Source organism: Convolutriloba macropyga, chromosome 15 (genome assembly GCF_964194025.1).
Source record: "Convolutriloba macropyga chromosome 15, txConMacr16.3, whole genome shotgun sequence".
Taxonomy (NCBI): Eukaryota; Metazoa; Xenacoelomorpha; order Acoela; family Convolutidae; genus Convolutriloba; species Convolutriloba macropyga.
In genome coordinates, this window is record NC_134482.1 from 38,359,244 (window position 1) to 38,380,172 (window position 20,929).

At 34.3% G+C, this 20,929-nt stretch overlaps 2 protein-coding genes across 5 annotated transcripts in view; both read right to left on the reverse strand.

Annotated features, from left to right (window-relative positions):
- Positions 1-20,929, reverse strand: part of LOC142353939 (ras-related protein Rab-18-B-like) — a 476,381-nt gene that overhangs the window by 255,971 nt on the left and 199,481 nt on the right. The window lies entirely within an intron of this gene.
- Positions 1-20,929, reverse strand: part of LOC142354749 (uncharacterized) — a 49,556-nt gene that overhangs the window by 20,157 nt on the left and 8,470 nt on the right. For 3 of the 4 annotated variants that reach the window (XM_075407132.1, XM_075407129.1, XM_075407131.1), the window contains exons 3-7: positions 13,106-13,274; positions 10,386-10,516; positions 8,592-8,712; positions 7,931-8,073; positions 803-1,078 (exon numbers count right to left, since the gene is read on the reverse strand). In XM_075407132.1, coding sequence (XP_075263247.1) covers positions 803-1,078; positions 7,931-8,073; positions 8,592-8,712; positions 10,386-10,516; positions 13,106-13,274 — 840 coding nt within the window. The remainder of the gene's footprint in view (positions 1-802; positions 1,079-7,930; positions 8,074-8,591; positions 8,713-10,385; positions 10,517-13,105; positions 13,275-20,929) is intronic. The other variant, XM_075407130.1, reaches the window with a different exon arrangement.

Sequence of the window (20,929 nt, forward strand, 5' to 3'; positions counted from 1 at the left end):
GAAGGGGGAGGGGGGGGGGGGGTGCAAACCAGAATAGGTCCAAAATCCAAAATTAACTTTCCTGGATTAACTTTCAGGAAAGAGAATTCGGATTTATTCTGTTTTACTGTTTCGGCCCAGTGGCGCTTATGATTAACAGTCGCAAAGCATGCACTGTTACATAATAGCACCATTTTATAAAAATAGTATGTTTAAATAATGTGGGGATGTGGGCTGCATCATTGTTTTAAAATTTCCACCAATACGATTAGGAATATTGATTAGAAATTTTAAATGGGCTCAACATTATTTAAATGTTTATGCCGTCAGATGTTAAAACTTCAAAAATAGGATCTATTCTGTCCCTCATTCCCCTATAAGCCTATTGGGCATATTTTTAACCCCCCCCCCCCCCCCCGGGCGCACCAGCTATTTTTTTTCATAGTAACGTGCTATAAAAGAACACTGTTTGGGGTCTATGTACTAGATTCGAACCAACATTTGTTACTTGCAAGCCTAGCGTGCTACCCATTTACACCAACTTGTTTTAAGCTCTCGAAACTGGGCATCTCTTATAACCCGTTCTCACGTTCTTTCTTGTTCCTCAAGGCTTCATTTCTCTAGCCAAGTATACGTTGAACAAGTAGAGCTTCTTGTCAAGCTATGTCAACCTTATCTTATGCACAATTTAAATTAGGTTGTTCTCTCTCAACCTTCTAACTAACACATCAACCGTAATTGGGGGCATAAAAAACACTGAGGGCGGGGGAGACCGAATAGATCCAAAAATTGTTCATACGCAATTTGATAAGAACCCACTAACCCAAAAAAACAATTTTGAACACTTTCTCCTGATTGGCTGTTGAATAAAGATTGGTTGAAGACTCGGCCTCTCTGATATGTTCCTGAACTGTCTTGTCAATATCATTGATAGACACTAGAGATATGGATGAACTCTGACCCCGCGACCTTGACCTGGACCGGGTCAAGTTGCCCTCGACTGATGATGAAATGATACTTTGGGCTTCCGAATCGTCGCTGGAATCGACCGCTGGTCGGCTTTTTGGATCCAAAGTCCAGAGATCGTCTTCTCCGAAACCTAGATTATAATTTCAATTAATTTAATTATGAAAAATGCCGCAACTAAGTAAACTAAAACTATTTTTTGCTATCGCTCGTAAACCTCATCATAAAGCATGTGAACAAAAACATGAAAGTTACAAGCGCGAATCTATATACTCGGATTGTGAAATACCTCTGGTGAGAAAATGTTTATAGTTGTCGGTTTCGATTAGTCAATTTAACACTGATCATCCAAAGTCCTTAAAAACAATGTTATCAAAGTCCTTAAAAACAATGTCATCAATGCCCCTAAAAACAATGTTTTGTGGCGTGATAGCCGAGATGTAAGGTGTGTGATTGACACGCCAATGATCGATAGTTCAATCCCCTGCCTCCGTGAAGTTGTCTGTGTGAGGATGAGCTCTTACTTAACAATAGCTTTAGGTTGACCATAGCCTGACCAATGTTGGCTGCAATTATGGTACCAGGGGAAAGTTGCAGACGCAAAATAAGTAAAAAGTGGCCATAGTCACCAAAAAAGAGCATTCATGTTAAATAAATTAAGTCTGAGATGTGGAGAACATTAAAAAACGACAGCTGAGAACAGGTTAATGTTAATGCAGACTGAAAGCCTAATGCTGCTCCACTGCGATTACGCAAAAACGAATTATTATTTCATTCTTTATTTCGCCCCTTTTTTATTTGATTATATATTTGGCTCAATTAACGATCAAAATGAGCGATTCGTAGGTTTTTCGTTGAAAATGCAAGGATTAATTCTTAAAAAAATATTGGCAGGGAAGCCTACATAAAGGGGCAGTCTTGGAGCGAAGAATTGAGGGGTGAAAAGATCTTGGGAGAAGCGATGTTAAAATATGGGAGTTAAATGAGTTCAATTAGTAACACTCTGAGATTTGGGGAATAATAAAAAACGGACAACTGAGTACATGCTACTGTTAATGCAGACTGATAGCCTAATGCTGCTCCGCTGCGATTACGCAGAAGCGAATTATATATCAACAAACCAGAGCAAAAATAAAAGCAGAACCCAATAAATTTTCAATAATCAGAAACTTGTCAGCAATGAACCACGAAAAATTCATCAATTTACGTTGCCATTTCGTTCAATCAGCGCGGAGGAAACCAGCTTCATAAGAATAAGGGAACAAATCGACATCTAACAAATTAAATTAAGTTCCTCAAGTATCAATAAATCCTAAACTTTGTGGATTTCGTTTTTACCAAAAACATTCTGCAATAATCTTTTTGAAAAAATAAAGAACACAAAACACAATTCGCACCCTGGGCAACATTAAAACATGCGATTATAATTATAAATTGGATCTTCAACAAAACGTAAGGAACCTTGGGAGGTGTTATTGAGAAAATAAAACCACATATAATAGAAAAAGTCGACAAACAGGGAACAAATTTAATCTGAACAGTCGACCCAATCAGTTGAAATTAATCATCTTTAATAGATATTTGCAAGTTTTTTCCAATAGTGTAAGTTAATTTCATTGACTCTTCTCACCTTTTTGAACACTATATGCTAACCACCATGAATTTTAAAAAACCCATTAGTGTGTGCACAAAAGATTTTCCTTGAAAACAAAAAAAAGGTTCATGGGCAAAAAAGAAAATTTCCATAGAATCAATAACATTTCCCTAGAGTATGGAGCGAAAACGAGATTAAAGTGTACGAAATGTAAAGGATGCCCAGAAATCAAATAAACTAAAACAAGTATGAAGAATTCAAAATCATTCGGAAGTGTCGAAATAATTAATTGCAAAGCTTACAAAAAATCTTGCTTCCTCGCATCGGGAATGATGTATCGATACACGTTTTAGTTGCAAGCAAAATCTCGCAGAATTGAGATGTTGCAAAATAAAAATTAAAAAATTGCAACAACAAAAAATTAAAGTTGACTTCTTCAACTTTTTCGTGAATAAAGTAGCCAATTGTACATCAATTAATGGTAATCAGGAATTTCCCATTAAAAGACTATGAAGTGTACATCTATGAATGTTAACGGAACAATTGTAATATTGTTAGTCAACTGTCCCGTAGCCAACTGGATCCTAAATCATCAACTTCAAAAATCTCGTCACAGCATTTGTCTTGAGATAAGGGGCGAAAGACCAATAATCTTGCAAATTCAGTCAAACTTCTGCTGTTTTCAAATGTTGAAAAAAAACTTTCAACAATCGGAAACACCTCTACCTTCTACCTGTTAAGAGCTGATTCAATTTTTAATCTATAATTGTTGTCCACGCATAAAAATGTATTTTAAAGGGTCAACAATAGACAGTGCAAGTGTTGACAGGTAGCGAATTAAGCGATTCATGCAAAAATTAAGTGGCTGCGAATTATAAACCAATTAAAGGAATAATTATGCGCAAATATATATCAACTTTATAATAATAAAATTATTAAGATACAAAAGTGGATAAATGCCTCGAAAATGCAAAAAATTACATCAAAATGTTTAAACGATGGACCCCTATAGCGTAAACATCTAACACTAGTATGCTGAATTTTTCGCGTCCTTTTATCGGAAAAATTCTCTTTCAAAATACACAACATGCGTTGATAATAATGAATTTTGTAATGAATATTATTAACAAATATAGTATATGATACAGCGCTGTATTGCAACGATCCGGAGACCTTTTGTATACAAATATAGCTTATCATATTTTTACAGTTCCTTAATGCTTTCAATTTCGCACAATACCACAATGTAACAAATGTTGGTTGCCTAGAAAAAATATATTGCTACATACCATGGCAATGTGTATCATCAAGGCTCATGCGACAATAATAATTGGTAGTTTTTTAATGTTTTCTTTTGGATAGTTTTTGGCTTCTGAAGAAGTACTGAAGTCCAAAAAGTTTGAAAAGATTGTTTTTTGGTAATAATTTTTGAAAAATAATAACTCTGCCGGACTAATATTCTTTTGCACGATCTTTCAAGATTATCATTTTTTCTATCAGAACTCCGAGGAATTCCATTTCTCTGGCAGGGTCTGGCAGATTCCTACATAATAACCCTTCTGTCTAGATTAGGGTACCCACAATAACTAACCAAAGGTCCCGGATCACTTTAACATTGTCAAAAGGTAGTATTTCTTTGTATGTTTATTTTTCATTGTGTTCCCTGATCATGTCAGTTATCGTAATACTGATAAGATTATAAAACAGATTTAAAAAATCACCTTTATATTAAGTGGGAACAAAATAGGGAAGGTGTAACCTGAGTGGCTAGATGTTGGCAAAAGAATTCGTCTTCTAACTCCAGTCTTCCCAGGACTGAACAGTTCTCCCTGTAGTGTTTGATCATTCTCTCCCCCTGCGTAATATAGTTCATCTTCTGTCAGGGGATCCGTTCTGTTGGGTCTGAAAAACCAATTTTATTAAAAAGGGAAAGGAATTAAAGTTAAGAATTAACAAAAAATTAGAATTAAAGCTTTTACTTGAAGCTAGGAATTAGAGCCGAAAGGGAGAAAAGCCGAATGAGAGAAAACGAGAATGATAATAATAGCAGGATACTAAAATTTGGTTGGCCAATTAATCTGATTGGTTTAAAATAAAGTGCAAAAGTAAATAATGGCGAAATAATCAGTCAGTTGATGTCCCTTGATTATCTATGGTGTTCAGGCGTGTTTCCCAAAATTGTCTCAACTTATGATGGAAAAATTTTAGGATCTTTTTGATTATATGCAGTTCACGAAGAGTTTACTTCGAAATGTCGAAATGAAAATAGGATCATTCTCGGGGGGGGGGGGTCCTGGCAAAAGTTTAAAAAACAAACGCCTGGACACATCATGTCCACAATGTATGAAACCAAGATCCTTTAATCGGGGGAAATCTGAGAATGAATTTAAAAAAAATGTGATCATTTTTTTTAAATGTTATCAAAGTCCTTAAAAACAATGTCATCAATGCCCCTAAAAACAATGTTTTGTGGCGTGATAGCCGAGATGTAAGGTGTGTGATTGACACGCCAATGATCGATAGTTCAATCCCCTGCCTCCGTGAAGTTGTCTGTGTGAGGATGAGCTCTTACTTAACAATAGCTTTAGGTTGACCATAGCCTGACCAATGTTGGCTGCAATTATGGTACCAGGGGAAAGTTGCAGACGCAAAATAAGTAAAAAGTGGCCATAGTCACCAAAAAAGAGCATTCATGTTAAATAAATTAAGTCTGAGATGTGGAGAACATTAAAAAACGACAGCTGAGAACAGGTTAATGTTAATGCAGACTGAAAGCCTAATGCTGCTCCACTGCGATTACGCAGAAACGAATTATTATTTCATTCTTTATTTCGCCCCTTTTTTATTTGATTATATATTTGGCTCAATTAACGATCAAAATGAGCGATTCGTAGGTTTTTCGTTAAAAATGCAAGGATTAATTCTTAAAAAAATATTGGCAGGGAAGGCTATATAAAGGGGCAGTCTTGGAGCGAAGAATTGAGGGGTGAAAAGATTTTGGGAGAAGCGATGTTAAAATATGGGAGTTAAATGAGTTCAATTAGTAACACTCTGAGATTTGGGGAATAATAAAAAACGGACAACTGAGTACAGGCTACTGTTAATGCAGACTGATAGCCTAATGCTGCTCCGCTGCGATTACGCAGAACCGAATTATATATCAACAAACCAGAGCAAAAATGAAAGCAGAACCCAATAACTTTTCAATAATCAGAAACTTGTCAGCAATGAACCATGAAAAATTCATCAATTTGCGTTGCCATTTTGTTCAATCAGCGCGGAGAAAACCAGCTTCATAAGAATAAGGGAACAAATCGACATCTAACAAATTAAATTAAGTTCCTCAAATATCAATAAATCCTAAACTTTGTGGATTTCGTTTTTACCAAAAATATTCTAAAATAATCTTTTTGAAAAAAATAAAGAACACAAAACACAATTCGCACCCTGGGCAACATTAAAACATGCGATTATAATTATAAATTGGATCTTCAACAAAACGTAAAGAACCTTGGGAGGTGTTATTGAGAAAACAAACCACATATAATAGATAAAGTCGACAAAAAGGGAACAAATTTAATCTGAACAGTCGACCCAATCAGTTGAAATTAATCATCTTTAATAGATATTTGCAAGTTTTTTCCAATAGTGTAAGTTAATTTCATTGACTCTTCTCACCTCTTAACACTATATGCTAACCACCATGAATTTTAAAAAAACGCATTAGTGTGTGCACAAAAGATTTTCCTTGAAAACAAAAAAAAGGTTCATGGGCAAAAAAGAAAATTTCCATAGAATCAATAACATTTCCCTAGAGTATGGAGCGAAAACGAGATTAAAGTGTACGAAATGTAAAGGATGACCAGAAATCAATTAAACTATAACAAGTATGAAGAATTCAAAATCATTCGGAAGTGTCGAAAAGTTTAATTGCAAAGCTTACAAAAAATCTTGCTTCCTCGCATCGGGAATGATGTATCGATACACGTTTTAGTTGCAAGCAAAATCTCGCCGAATTGAGATGTTGCAAAATAAAAAGAAAAAAATGGAACAACAAAAAATTAAAGTTAACTTCTTCAACTTTTTCGTGAATAAAGTAGCCAATTGTACATCAATTAATGGTAATCAGGAATTTCCCATTAAAAGACTATGAAGTGTACATCTATGAATGTTAACGGAACAATTGTAATATTGTTAGTCAACTGTCCCGTAGCCAACTGGATCCTAAATCATCAACTTCATAAAACTCGTCACAGCATTTGTCTTGAGATAAGGGGCGAAAGACCAATAATCTTGCGAATTCAGTCAAAATTCTGCTGTTTTAGAAAAAACTTTCAACAATCGGAAACACCTCTACCTTCTACCTGTTAAGAACTGATTCAGTTTTTAATCTATAATTATTGTCCACGCATAAAAATTTATTTTGAAGGGTCAACAATAGACAGTGCAAGTGTTGACAGGTAGCGAATTAAGCGATTCGTGCAAAAATTAAGTGGCTGCGAATTATAAACCAATTAAAGGAATAATTATGCGCAAATATATATCAACTTTATAATAATAAAATTATTAAGATACAAAAGTGGATAAATGCCTCGAAAATGCAAAAAATTACATCAAAATGTTTAAACGATGGACCCCTATAGCGTAAACATCTAACACTAGTATGCTGAATTTTTCGCGTCCTTTTATCGGAAAAATTCTCTTTCAAAATACACAACATGCGTTGATAATAATGAATTTTGTAATGAATATTATTAACAAATATAGTATATGATACAGCGCCGTTTTGCAACGATCCGGAGACCTTTTGTATACAAATATAGCTTATCATAATTTTACAGTTCCTTAATGCTTTCAATTTCGCACAAAACCACAATGTAACAAATGTTGGTTGCCTAGAAAAAATATATTGCTACATACCATGGCAATGTGTATCATCAAGGCTCATGCGACGATAATAATTGGTAGTTTTTTAATGTTTTTCTTTTGGATAGTTTTTGGCTTCTGAAGAAGTACTGAAGTCCAAAAAGTTTGAAAAGATTGTTTTTTGGTAATAATTTTTGAAAAATAATAACTCTGTCGGACTAATATTCTTTTGCACGATCTTTCAAGATTATCATTTTTTCTATCAAAACTCCGAGGAATTCCATTTCTCTGGCAGGGTCTGGCAGATTCCTACATAATAACCCTTCTGTCTAGATTAGGGTACCCACAATAACTAACCAAAGGTCCCGGATCACTTTAACATTGTTAAAAGGTAGTATTTCTTTGTATGTTTATTTTTCATTGTGTTCCCTGATCATGTCATTTATCGTAATACTGATAAGATTATAAAGCAGATTTAAAAAATCACCTTTATATTAAGTGGGAACAAAATAGGGAAGGTGTAACCTGAGTGGCTAGATGTTGGCAAAAGAATTCGTCTTCTAACTCCAGTCTTCCCATGACTGAACAGTTCTCCCTGTAGTGTTTGATCATTCTCTCCCCCTGCGTAATATAGTTCATCTTCTGTCAGGGGATCCGTTCTGTTGGGTCTGAAAAACCAATTTTATTAAAAAGGGAAAGGAATTAAAGTTAAGAATTAACAAAAAATTAGAATTAAAGCTTTTACTTGAAGCTAGGAATTAGAGCCGAAAGGGAGAAGAGCCGAATGAGAGAAAACGAGAATGAGAATAATAGCAGGATACTAAAATTTGGTTGGCCAATTAATCTGATTGGTTTAAAATAAAGTGCAAAAGTAAATAATGGCGAAATAATCAGTCAGTTGATGTCCCTTGATTATCTATGGTGTTCAGGCGTGTTTCCCAAAATTGTCTCAACTTATGATGGAAAAATTTTAGGATCTTTTTGATTATATGCAGTTCACGAAGAGTTTACTTCGAAATGTCGAAATGAAAATAGGATCATTCTCGGGGGGGGGGGGGGGGGGTCCTGGCAAAAGTTTAAAAAACAAACGCCTGGACACATCATGTCCACAATGTATGAAACCAAGATCCTTTAATCGGGGGAAATCTGAGAATGAATCTAAAAAAATGTGATCATTTTGACGCACCCATTTTGTATCCAGTAAGTCTTGAATGATTCCAAATCGTCTCTCTCGTCTTTCAATCTTGTCTTCTCTCTTTCTAACTCTTCTATCCGATCTAACAATGCACTCCTGTCCTCCTCTGCTTCTGAAAATCAAAAAGGAAACAAAATTTTGGAGAACTTTTTCTTTTTGTAAGATCGATTAATTTTTTAAGCTTTTACTATTACTCTTAAAAAAATTTACGTGAATGTACCTAAAAGATACCTCATCCTTACTGAAAAATATCAATTCAAGTAGATTTGTCATGTCTGAACGAACATTAACCCTCATATTCATCTGTAGTAATTTTAACTTCACTTAAAATTACCCGAACTTTACCTCAAAACTACCTTAAATTTAAGGTAAACAGGTAAAATTACCCAAAATAATAATGTAAAAATTTAAGTACTGTGGACTCCTTAATGAATTTTGGCGAATTTCACCAGACTCGGAATTTTTATTGCGATCACTAGTCGAGACCTCGATTCATAAGAAGTCATTGATCAACATTCTTCGGTGTGAAAAGTCGGCTCAATTTTGCTGTCGACTCCAGATCAAACAGTGTTTTCCAATTTGATAAGTGTAAAAACCGTCTTTGCTTTCGGCTTCACAACATGTAAACGTCCTCGACTTCGGTTGCTCAGAATCGGTTGAAGAAAGTATTAGTTTAAAACTTCTTAACCTTGAGGCAATTATGTTCCAGCTCAAGATATGAAACACGATGCGATGGTTCCTTAAATCCGACGTTTTCATGATTGATGCGCTGGAGGCTTTTTTCCAATCTAAATCCAATTCCGGTACTTTAAACGTTATATATTTTTTTACAATCTTAACTTGACTAAATGAATTCTAACTCGCGAAGTCCCATACAAAACGGAAATGTGATATAAAAACAGGGAGGAGTAACCAAATTCAAAATGAATAACTATCTGACCTTTAGATGTTTCATTGGGAAAAAATAAGCAAAGTTCTTGAACTCACATTAATAGCTCCAGTTAAAAAAGGGTATTTGGGTATAGTAATTTTACAGAATCAAGATTATTTCGAACAAGCGTAGTAGATATTTCTGCCAAACTTCAACAAGATAAACAATTTTGTACTAGAAGTTTAAAAAACCATTCGGTTTTAACTAGCAAACCATGTATGCGAATCCTTCAGTGTTTTCAAATTTGAACACAAATTTTGCATGCTTTGTGTAATTAATTAAAAATTTTTATCGGAATAAAAGTGGGTGAAAATGCGAGTGCTTGAAAGTGTGGGGAAATACCAACACATGGGTGTCTCGGGAGATGATAGTTCAAACAACGATTTTCTAAACAGCGGTTTTCTGAACAACATTTGACAAAAGTCTGGGACTTTAACCTGGGCAGTCAAACGATGGACAAGATTGAATATAATTCAGTAAGTGATTTGGAACTGGATTTAGACTTGTCTGGTTTTAATTCTCGTAAAAAAAATGCAAATTAATGAAATCTGATTTAGAGCCGATCATTGTTGTTATTATCAGTTCAGTTAGAATCAACAATGGAGTCACTCTCGCTACATTAGGGAAAATCTTCCGCCAATGATTTTCGACCCATTTTTTGACAATTTAGACAATTTTTTGAGGTCCACACACACACATTGGATGAGACAATTTTCAATGAAGACTGCCCTCTTAACGGATAAGATAAAGGTTTAAACGTTTGCTCGATTTCATATGTGCCTATAATCTTGCGTCTCTTATCCAGTACTGAGTTAGACTTGAAAGTGGGTAAAGTTAATTTAAATATGACTGACCTTTGGCAAATTCCTCAATTGTTTTCTCTCTTTCCTTCAGTTCCTCAATCTGTTCAGCCCTGATGGAATTGGCGACACTTTTGGACAAATTCAGTTCATCTTTCGTCATTGATAAACTCTCCTCAAGATACCTAGACAAACAGCCAAAGAAATGTCAATCTATATCTATTGAAAATGATGATACATTTTTAATCCATATTTGTTTAACCCCTATCATTTAGGGTGCTAGGACAATAGATCAAAAGACAACAGATCGAAAGCAAAAATTGGGACAAAAGATCGAAAATTAAATAATTCAAGTTGCGTATTGGTCAATCAGATTTAAGCGCTCATTTATTAACTGCATATAACATGTTCTATTGTGATATTTTGTTCGGTTGTGATAGATTCATATCAAGTCCCACGGGCCGCTAAGGCATGGCCATGGCTCGCGAGGCATGGCCATACAGTGGTAATTATATTGCAGCTCGCAAAAAATGCTTAATTTCAGCCAATAAGAATAGAGAATGATTTTCGATCTATTGTCCCAATTTTTCTGTTTTCGATCTGTTGTCCTTTCGATCTATTGTCCGGTCACCATCATTTAGCCCTAATTTTATCCACTTCTATCATTTCACACTGATTTTACAACTTTGATTAAGTACAATCATCTTATGGGCAAAAAGGTACATATTTAACACGATCTAGTTCTATTTTCTTAATTTACTTGTCTGGAATGAGAAAAAAATTAATTCCGTATATAATTGGAACAATTAATTTATCAAAAAGTGATCTTTGGGTTAAGATTTTTGTAAGATTTTCCGTTAAGTCGTAAAATAGAGACAACATAAGGTTTCGAAAAGAGTATTCGGCTGAACACACGGTGGCGTTAAATGACATAGGGGTGAAATGATATGGTGTTAAATTAATAGACAAGCAATAGAACCTTTCAAAAAAATTTCAAAACAGCTGTACACATTTTAACGTGAGATTTATATATGTTGAAATACTTCATGTTGGAGGTTTTTCAGCGGTCCGCAGAAAATAAAATTAAGTAAGGTGTTTTCAGGAAAACAAAATTTTTAAACAAATTTGCGCCGATAATTTTGTTCCATCATGACTATTTTCTTTTTTAAGAAACGCAGTTATTCAAGTTATTAACAGTAAATTTGTTCATTGACATATTCTGCTGATGGTGTGCCTGTATTTTTCATTCAAAGTTGCTGAAGATACACGTAATTTGGACTTTGTAATGAATATAATTTTTGGGTCCTCATTATTGGGCATCCAAAAACATTATTGTAAGAAAAAAATAGATCAACCCCTTGAATGAACAAAAAGTCGTGTATGGAGTATATAGCAATTTCAGAGTGTAATTTTCAGACCATATACATGTAAGTGTTCTTTTCTTCTCTCGAGTAAAGTATTTTGTATAGCACAGCAGCTTTTTTGATACACACTCAAAGATCTTGCAAGTTCAATGCTTAGCTCTATTCTTGTCAAATACAATGCTCAGATTTTCAAATGGCTTTCCTTGTTTAAATGTAATAAGGGAGTTTCCAGAGAAAACGTTAAATGAGATGAGAAAAAAAATTTTGTCACAATTTGGAATATCGAACAAAAATTGTTTTAATAAAGTGAGGCAGGAAAGTGAAAGGAACAACAAACAAAGCAGTTAGATTGCCGGAAAACAACCGGCAGTGATGATCTCCTTGAGGCTCAACGGTATTGAGACGGGAAAAAAGATAATACAAAATGACCGGCTATTGTTCAAAAAACGTAAAAAAATGTGACTAAATTTGACAGGTTTTCTTCCGCTTCTAATTTGAAGGCTATTTAACTTAACAATGCCAACTATCAGTCGCTCTTATGAACTTTGCTAACCTAATGCTTTATCACCCACCTAATGACCAAGTTTTATCGGCTCATCCGCTTTTTTGCATTTTTGATATTAACTGTATTTGCTATATTGAGAAAGGCAATGAGCAAACGAAATTAAAAGCAATTCAGTCAAAACAGTGTAAAAATTAAGTCAAACAGTAGCCCACTGTGAACGCTGTGATTTGTGTAAAACAAAAAAAAACATAATCGAAAGGCAAAACGAGTTTAAAAAACAGCAGGACAATTCAACAACTCTTGAATTTTAATCCGAACCGTTGATTAAAGCGAATATCTGACTATGAATCAAATCAGAGGAAGAATTGTTATTAAACAAGTTTAAACACACGCAACGAAATGAACAAAGCAAGGAAAAAGACCCAAGGAAAAAAACCCAAAGGAATACTCAAGGAACTTTTAGAAAATCAGTATAGTCAAAGTCATTTACTCCGATAACATCTGAATTAACGCTCACAGTGCATTTTCTCAGAACGCAGACACCAATTCTGAAGAAAGCCAGGCAAGGTGTACCAACTCTTCAGTACTCTAGCATGACTAAAATCACCACTAGAATTTGATATCTCACTGACATAAAAAAATTCAAAAAAATTGTGAATATTTTTCATGTTGGTATGTTCGGATAAGTTGGATTTTGAAACCTCGGAAACGGTTGGGTTAAAACAGTCATTTTTTCTGTGCAAAGGTCAAGTTTTCTTGTTTATAGTGTAGTCGGACGTCATGATAGTTCGTTAACGTCGATATTTTCTTGAGTGTGTTTATTCCCATTTTTTAAAATATATTATATATATATATATATATATATATATATATATATATATATATATATATATATACTTTCTCACCTGTTGTCCCTCTTGAGGTCCTCATACTCATCAGTGAGGTCATTTTTGGCTTTGTCCACCTCTTGCAAGTTGCACTTGAGCTGTGCATTCTCACTCTCCAGCAAATCCAAGCGAGACTGAAGTTCTTTCATCTCTGATTGGACAACATCTCGCATCTGCTCTTGCCGCTCTGTCAATCACAATTGTAGCAAAAAACAATAAGTTGACAAAATTTTATGGTAGATCCAGCACCGGCTTGAAGCTTCAGTCTTTTTTACAGTTTGTCTCATTCTCTGACGATCTTGGGTCTCAGGGGAGTCACGGGTGGGTTCATGGAGACCCAAAAATACGTGGTCTTTTTATCGTGCATGATCTGATAAGATGCTGATCAAAAATCTTTATCGTGTAACATCTTATCTGGTCTTACACGATAAAAGTTCTGCCCTACTTGAAGTTTAATCGTGAAAGATCTGATAAGATATTTATCAGATCTTATAAGATAATAATTCAATTTTGCTGAATTGTTATCTTACAGCATCTGATAAGTATGATATCAGATCTTACACGATAAAAGTTCACGCAGGGCTGAATTTTATCGTGTAAGATCTGATAAGACATGTTTTTAATGATTTCAATATAACAGTATACCATAGTCAAGTTCCTATGAAAGTAAAAAAAAATAATCGGTCAACTAAACAATTTCGAAAAAAAAGTTTGTTGATTCTATTTTGATGGGAGTAATATTCTGAGTCTTAACTAGGTACTATGGCTAAACTTAGCAGTCCAAGATAGTTTTGGTCTTTGAAGAAAATTTTACAGCTTAGTTGATAACTAATGCCTCAGAAAAAGACACTAACACTCGAATAACCTTTTTCCCAATATCTTATAAGTCTCAAAAGACAATATAAGATAATTTTATCTTTGTTGCTCTGACACCTAAGTGTTGCATGCTGTAGCTTTTTGGCTACTGCTTGAAAGCAACCCAGAATGTCTTCAATATGAAGAGCATGTCATACTTAAAGAATTTTTATCGTATAAGATCTGATAAAAAATCTTATCAAAAGGTTGAGCCATAGCTTTCCGAATATTTATCTTAAAAGATCTTATAAGATTCTTATAAGATCTTACAAGATAAAAATTTTTTGTCTGGCAGAATTTTTATCGTGTAAGATCTTATAAGGCAGAATTTCTATCGTGCAAGATCTTATAAGGCGGAATAAGGCAGAACAATTACCAATGAGAACAAAATAACTTTTTGGAAAAGCCAAGACCTAAATTTCAGAACAACCAACTTGCGTCTCAAACTGTCCTGCTTGCGGTGTCATTGAAAAATATTCCATAGCTTAAAACTTGTCTGGGAAAAAGGTTAAAAAATATTAAAGTTTTTTAAAGCAATTTTAAGAGTCAATCTTAATATTTACATTTTCCGATTCGATTACATTTGATTCCGTTATTATCAGCAAGTGAACATAAATAATTTATTTAAACGTCGTTTCATATTTCTAGATCGGTTACAGGGATAAAAATCATAACACAGGTCTCAGGTTTTAAATTTAGCAGCCCATACGATCTGCCCCAGTGTGATCAAATAACGCAAGATGATTTGTAATTTGATAATTTTAAAATGTAAGAATTTTACCTATTTGTTATCCTTTTAATTTACATGTATCCTCCACAAAAAAGTTCAGAAGTAAGCGGGACAAAATGTGAGCTTGATAGTGGACACACGTGTCAATGAACATGTCTCTCGTACGAGGTGGGTTGTTGTAATTTGGAAACAGTGGGCAGGCACAGCGACGCTCGACCAGCGAGCGGACTTGTTCGCGAAGTTGGAATAGATTTTTAGGGACGTGATTATATTTATCAGGTGATTTAAGTGAAGAAACAGCGTATTGAAAAAAACTTCAAACAGAAACCAAACAAAGCAGCTCAGTAAGGAGTGAACAAACAGCATCTAACGAAAAGAATTCTCTGGAAAATTAGAAGTTAAGAACATTTCAAGTCGTTCTTTTTGTCATGTGAAATCACTTCAATATGCAACAGATTAAAAGTTAGAGGTAAAAATTGATAGAAAAACAGCCTTCAAATCTCATCATCCCAATAAAACGTTTTCAGTTTAAATTTCAAATAAACTTTAAAGATAATAAAGACGAGACGAATAATTAATTTACCTTTTGAGGGAAATAAAAGGATTGAAAAATCTTAAGATTCGCGCTTGATTTAAAAAAGAGTAGCACTCAGTTAAAATTATTGTTGCGAAACTAAATATTGAATATAATGGCATCAATTAGTTACCAGAAAACGGCGAAGACAATACCAGACAAAGAATTCCAAAGTTATGACGTATGGCAGAACATCTTAAAAGTCATTTCATAGAGTCTTTTTAAGCGCAATTGATTATAAGCCTTTGGAGAGAACAAGATCGAATCCTCAACTTCAATCCAAAAAAATATACAATCGAAAGGAAAACTGAAATACAGGAGAAAGAGATGAGTCATCCAGCATTACTTGCATCGTAGGTCACAAAAAACTTCAGAAAATTATAAAACTGTAATGATACACAACGCCAACTGTTATTTTTTTCAAGTTTCACTGTTAATTTCTGAATCTTTTATTTGCAAAAAATTAACTCAGAACTTTAAAAACATTGCAATCTTATGTCTTCAAAAGCTCAAGTGCAAAAGGGCTATCTGTTTTCTATAACTCTCATACGAAAAATGACAAGATTTTTTTTTGCTGAGAAAGGTTTTTTCGAGCAATTAGTGAATGGAAAACATTGTGGCCGCGATATCCCTCTTTCAACAATTCTCCTTTGAATTGTTAAACAAATGGAAGCAGTTGCAAATATATCAAAACACTGCAAAACAGTTTTATATCTGTTACATCTTAGCCAGAAGAATTTGAGAGAATTTTGAAAGTAGCAGAAGTTAGATTTTAGCGCTCGTTGGTGCTGACGAGCTTCTAAAGAAATTAGGACCCCTGTATCAAGACAAAAAAAGATTCATTTATAGTTGCAACTGGAACTGTTAAAATTGGCGGTTTTCAAAAAAATACTTACCGAATTTGAAAAAACTTGTTCAATGAGTGAAGGAATTGGTTTCCCTTATAATTACATGTTTTTCAGTCAAATATGAGAAATGCTAATGCAGGAGATTTGGCGCGAAGTCAAAGCAGTGGATATTTTAAAGACTTTTATAGCTTTATAAACCTACAAATTCAATCATACAAAAACGGTTTCTCTAACGTGATAAAAATAACAAACGTTTGACAAATGTTGACAAAAAATGGTAAATTTTAGAGAACATCATTTGAGTTTGTGTTTTTTATGCGACCTTCATATAAAATATACAATATAAGTATTTATAGTGTATAATGAGAATTTCTACTTATATAATATGTAATTAACGTCATCGGGCAGCTGCACGCTCTTAAGTGTCAAACCATGCCGCCAGCATATAGTTCCACTCCCTTTGGCAAAATTGGTTTCGAATCGATAGGAAAGAAAATCGTAAAAAATTGATTCAAAAATTTCTAATAGTAAATCTCCAAGCAGTTTTTGTGTCACCACTGTTCAGTGCGAATGTTTGTAAATCGAATTCTCATTTTATTAGTAGTTTTCCTAAAGAAAGAAAATGTGTCAAATCAAGCATATGAGAATAACAATAACAAAATTAGAACGGTGGTTTTTTGTTCTATTCCGCCACTTTTTTGAAGATTATTCGGTCATGAGGAACCGACTTTAAAAACTGCCCAACACGGACATGTTTCAAAATGTTCCGCAAAAAGTGACTTGGCTTCAATTACCCTAAATTGTTAGAAACAATACAAAGAGTATCTAATTGTGTAAACTAATCTCAGGTTCGGTTGTGATAGCTCCATATCAAGTTCTGATTACGTACAACTATGTCAATGTAGTACTATGTGGACGTGTACGATTGCCAAAACGCGAAAATGTTTCAAAAGCGCCGAAATGCAAAAGGTAATCATTTATAAATAAAATGCTAGCCAGAATGATTGAGAGCGACAGGGCTAGAAAATCACTAGTTCGGTTGTGATAGGTTTAGATCAAAGTCCAATGAGCCGCGCAGGCATGGCCATCTTCCCCAAGTATAAATGTTTACGTTATACTTGTTTACAGTTAACTTAGCTCTAGTTTTCTTGCCTTTATAAAAAATAAAACATTAAGTTTCGCTACTCCATTGTGATTGGTTGAGAAGTTCTGCTGCAATCATTTGAATATAAATGATCTGATTAAAGGAGAAATTTAACAAAGGAATAACTGAGTGAATTTTTGGCATTCTTATAATCGGCACATTTATACGTCAGAATTTTTGTGCGTCATCTCAAGTCTTATGAGCCACTGAGGTATAGCCGTAGCCCGCCATTATTACAGAACAAATAATTATTTCATCGCTTTAGATTTTTTCGCTAATAAAAAAAATAAATTTCATTTCTGAAAAACTGGGTTGCACACTATTGGTCGAAAATTTCCTAGGATCGTCTCATTAGCTGAAATTAATTGGCGTATTAAATTAATAATTTCGTATTCTGAACTTTCGGATCTTTTTAATTCCCTTTCTTTTTTGATGTTACCATTTAAAATATACATAATAAATAGTTACGTATTATTTCCAATATTGTCTGCCAAATATTTGCGATTCGGCCTCCGACGACACATCAAAACATTAACTCAAATAACAATGTCTTGGTAAATATTGAATAATTGAGGGCTAATATGAGTTACAAATATCACTTTTGCCTTATAACTAACATAAACACTAAACTCGCCCAATGAGTACGTTGTTTCAGGGCGCGTTAACTTAAATGAGCTTATGAAAGGAAAGAATCGGACATGATTGTATTTTTGGTTCTGAATTTGTCGGCTCATCAGATCAAAAAGCAGAAGTAGAAAAAGCAGAAAATACCTATTCAATCTTGATTCAAGAAAGCCCTTCTCCAGGTGCTTTTTTTATATTGCGCCCACCCCTAATGCCAAGTCAATTTTAGCACTGTGCAAATATAATTACAAGTCTCATTTCAGTACTGATTCAGAACTAGGAACGTCAATTTTTACAATTGACAGTCAGAATAAAAGTCTTCTAAACTCTAAGAAATGTCAAAACAAAGACGGACAACGTCATAAATAACGCAGAAATGGTCAAAAACGCCGAGAGTTTCCAAACGGGAATGATCATTTTACGGTAATTAAAGATTCAACAAAAACCGCAAAGCATACACATTGCAAACACATGTTCAGTGCAAAAACAGACTAAAAATTCATTATGATAACAGAAAATACAGTTTCTGAGATTCATAATTTCCAGCAGAATCCCAGAATTTAACTCTGAATATTATCATGAAATGTCTAATAAGTGCCATGATCAGAGCTCTGCGCATAGTAAAAATCATAATGAAAATACTATGATTCATTACTGAATATTAATGAAACTCAGATCCGGGCAGCCAATAGATTGCTGCTAGAGAGCAGATACTCGTACACATTTTTTAGGATAAATTTTGTATTGCAGAGATTAAACAGATTGAAACAATTCTAGAGAGTGAAAATCTGTAAAAAAAATTGCAGTGTCTATAATTGAGAAGCAATCAATAAAGTGACGGGAAATACTTCTGATTATTAAATACAGCAAAAGCTTTTCTAGTTTATATTCGCTTTGAAGCCTGTTTGAAAATTTCCAATCTATGATAAAGAAAAGACGGACTTGAGAGTTAATGTTTGGTTTGAGTAAAGGTTTTAGTGCCAAAAAATTGTTTCCTCATTTGGTTGAGTTCCGTCGAGGCTGATCAAGGCCCAATTCAGAGTCTGCATGCTCTGGTCAGAACTTTACGTACTGTCTAGATAGTTTGATCGAAGCACAGTCCAGAATGTGGTTAGGTTGGGTTATGGTTCACATAGTGTGAACAGAGCTCTTTTTGGATCCTCTCTTATCACAACCCACTTCACAGTCTTGAGAGTCTCTTCGGAATTAAAAGGTCTCGCGGCATAAAATATAGAGTCCTCTTTAAGAACTACTCCCCGCAAAGACTACTGCCCGCGAGAAGAAGAGAAACCGAATAACTGTCTAAAAAAGCGAAAAGACTTAATAGACGCAGGTTTCGCCAGAAAAAACTTGAAAGTAATGAATCTGACATTATACCAAAAACAAGACGCAAATGGGGTCGAGTACTCAGACAATGATCGGTATTCCACCTGACCCGCAAAACGTCCAGACAAAAAACAAGAGGTTTCAATTCTAACGTTCAATTTACAAAGTTTCATTCATCTACAACGAAGATTTGCTTTTGCAAACGCAATTATTCACTACAATCCAGACATTCTGTGCCTAACCAAAACATGGCTCACAGAAGAAGTTCTAAATGAAGCACTCTTTCTCCAAAATTATGATTTTTACAGACAGAAATGACAGAACATTGAAAAGTGGTCTCTCAAAACACGGGGGAGTTCTAGTGGCGTTAATGGACCAAACTCAATCTAAAGAATTGTTCGTTTAGAACACATGTGAGGATTGCCTAATCGTGAAAATGAACACTAAAAAGGACTCAATCTTAATCGTCTGCATTTACAACCAACATAAAGGCAGTCCATACAGATGGTGTAAGCGGAAGTTTGAGGACCTCACACAAACGCTAAAGTTTTAGAGAAGAAAACAAAGCCAAAATCAATCATCCTTCCTGGAGATCTCAATTTCTCAAACACTGTATGGGAACAAATGAATTCACCAGATGAACTTGACAACTGGCTCAACTACTTCATAGATGAAAATTTCGAACAAATGCTAAATTTCACTGACCTTTTGGGGTACAAAAAATAGCTAGATGTCTTCTTAACAAACAAATTACAATTTTGGATCATTTCAAAAATCGAAATCAAAACTAGTAATAATTATGACCTCAAGAACAAAAAATGCTCAGATCATTACGCTGACAGAACACAATACGAATTCAACTACGATCAATCGATCAATCGCAGCAGACCAAAATACGCTGACAGAGGAAGCGATTGGACTATTTTCAACGGCAACATCTCAAAAAACCCATTTAACCCCTATTGTTACAGTAACGTTGACGAACTCTTTAAACAATGGTATGAATGGTTCACTCGCTTTTCGATCAAAATGTCCCAAAAATAACTCAACACAGATCAGAGCTCCCCCCGTGGGTGTCAAAAAAAACATCCCATGAAATGAAAAAACTATCAACTTCGAAACAAAAAGCAACTGCCCATTCAAGTCCTACTCCAACCACAATAAACAAAACAGATTGCCTCGAAGAAAAAGTCAAAAAGCTTTGTAAAAACGATCAAGTCATCCATGAAAATGAGATCTTTGCAACACGGCAATTCAGCGTTATTCAAAAAATTTACGATCAAAAAAAGTCAAACCATACCCAAGCGTGCTGCTCCTAAATGAACGAACTGCTAACACGAATGAAGAGAAAGCCCAGTTGTTCAATTTATTTCCCCAGAGTGTTTTCAATTCAAAAATATCAAGAGTTGAAAACGAGTTCAATTTAGAAGAAAAAGATATTAATCACATTGAAATTTCAGAAGAAGAAATTGAAAGTATATTATTTAAAGTTGATACTAATACAGCCAACGTCCCTGATGATATAAGTAACCTGCTTCTGAAAAATCTATCAAAAAGAAAAAGCAGATCTGATTTTCTAATTTTTCAAACATAATTCATTAAAGGTAAAATTCTAGCATACTGGAAACAAAGTGACATAACACCAATTATTTGCTTATGTTGCCTCTCAAAAGTTTTCGATAAACCGATATTCAACAAACTTTATGAGCACATCAAAGTGACACCTAACGATTCCCAGTTT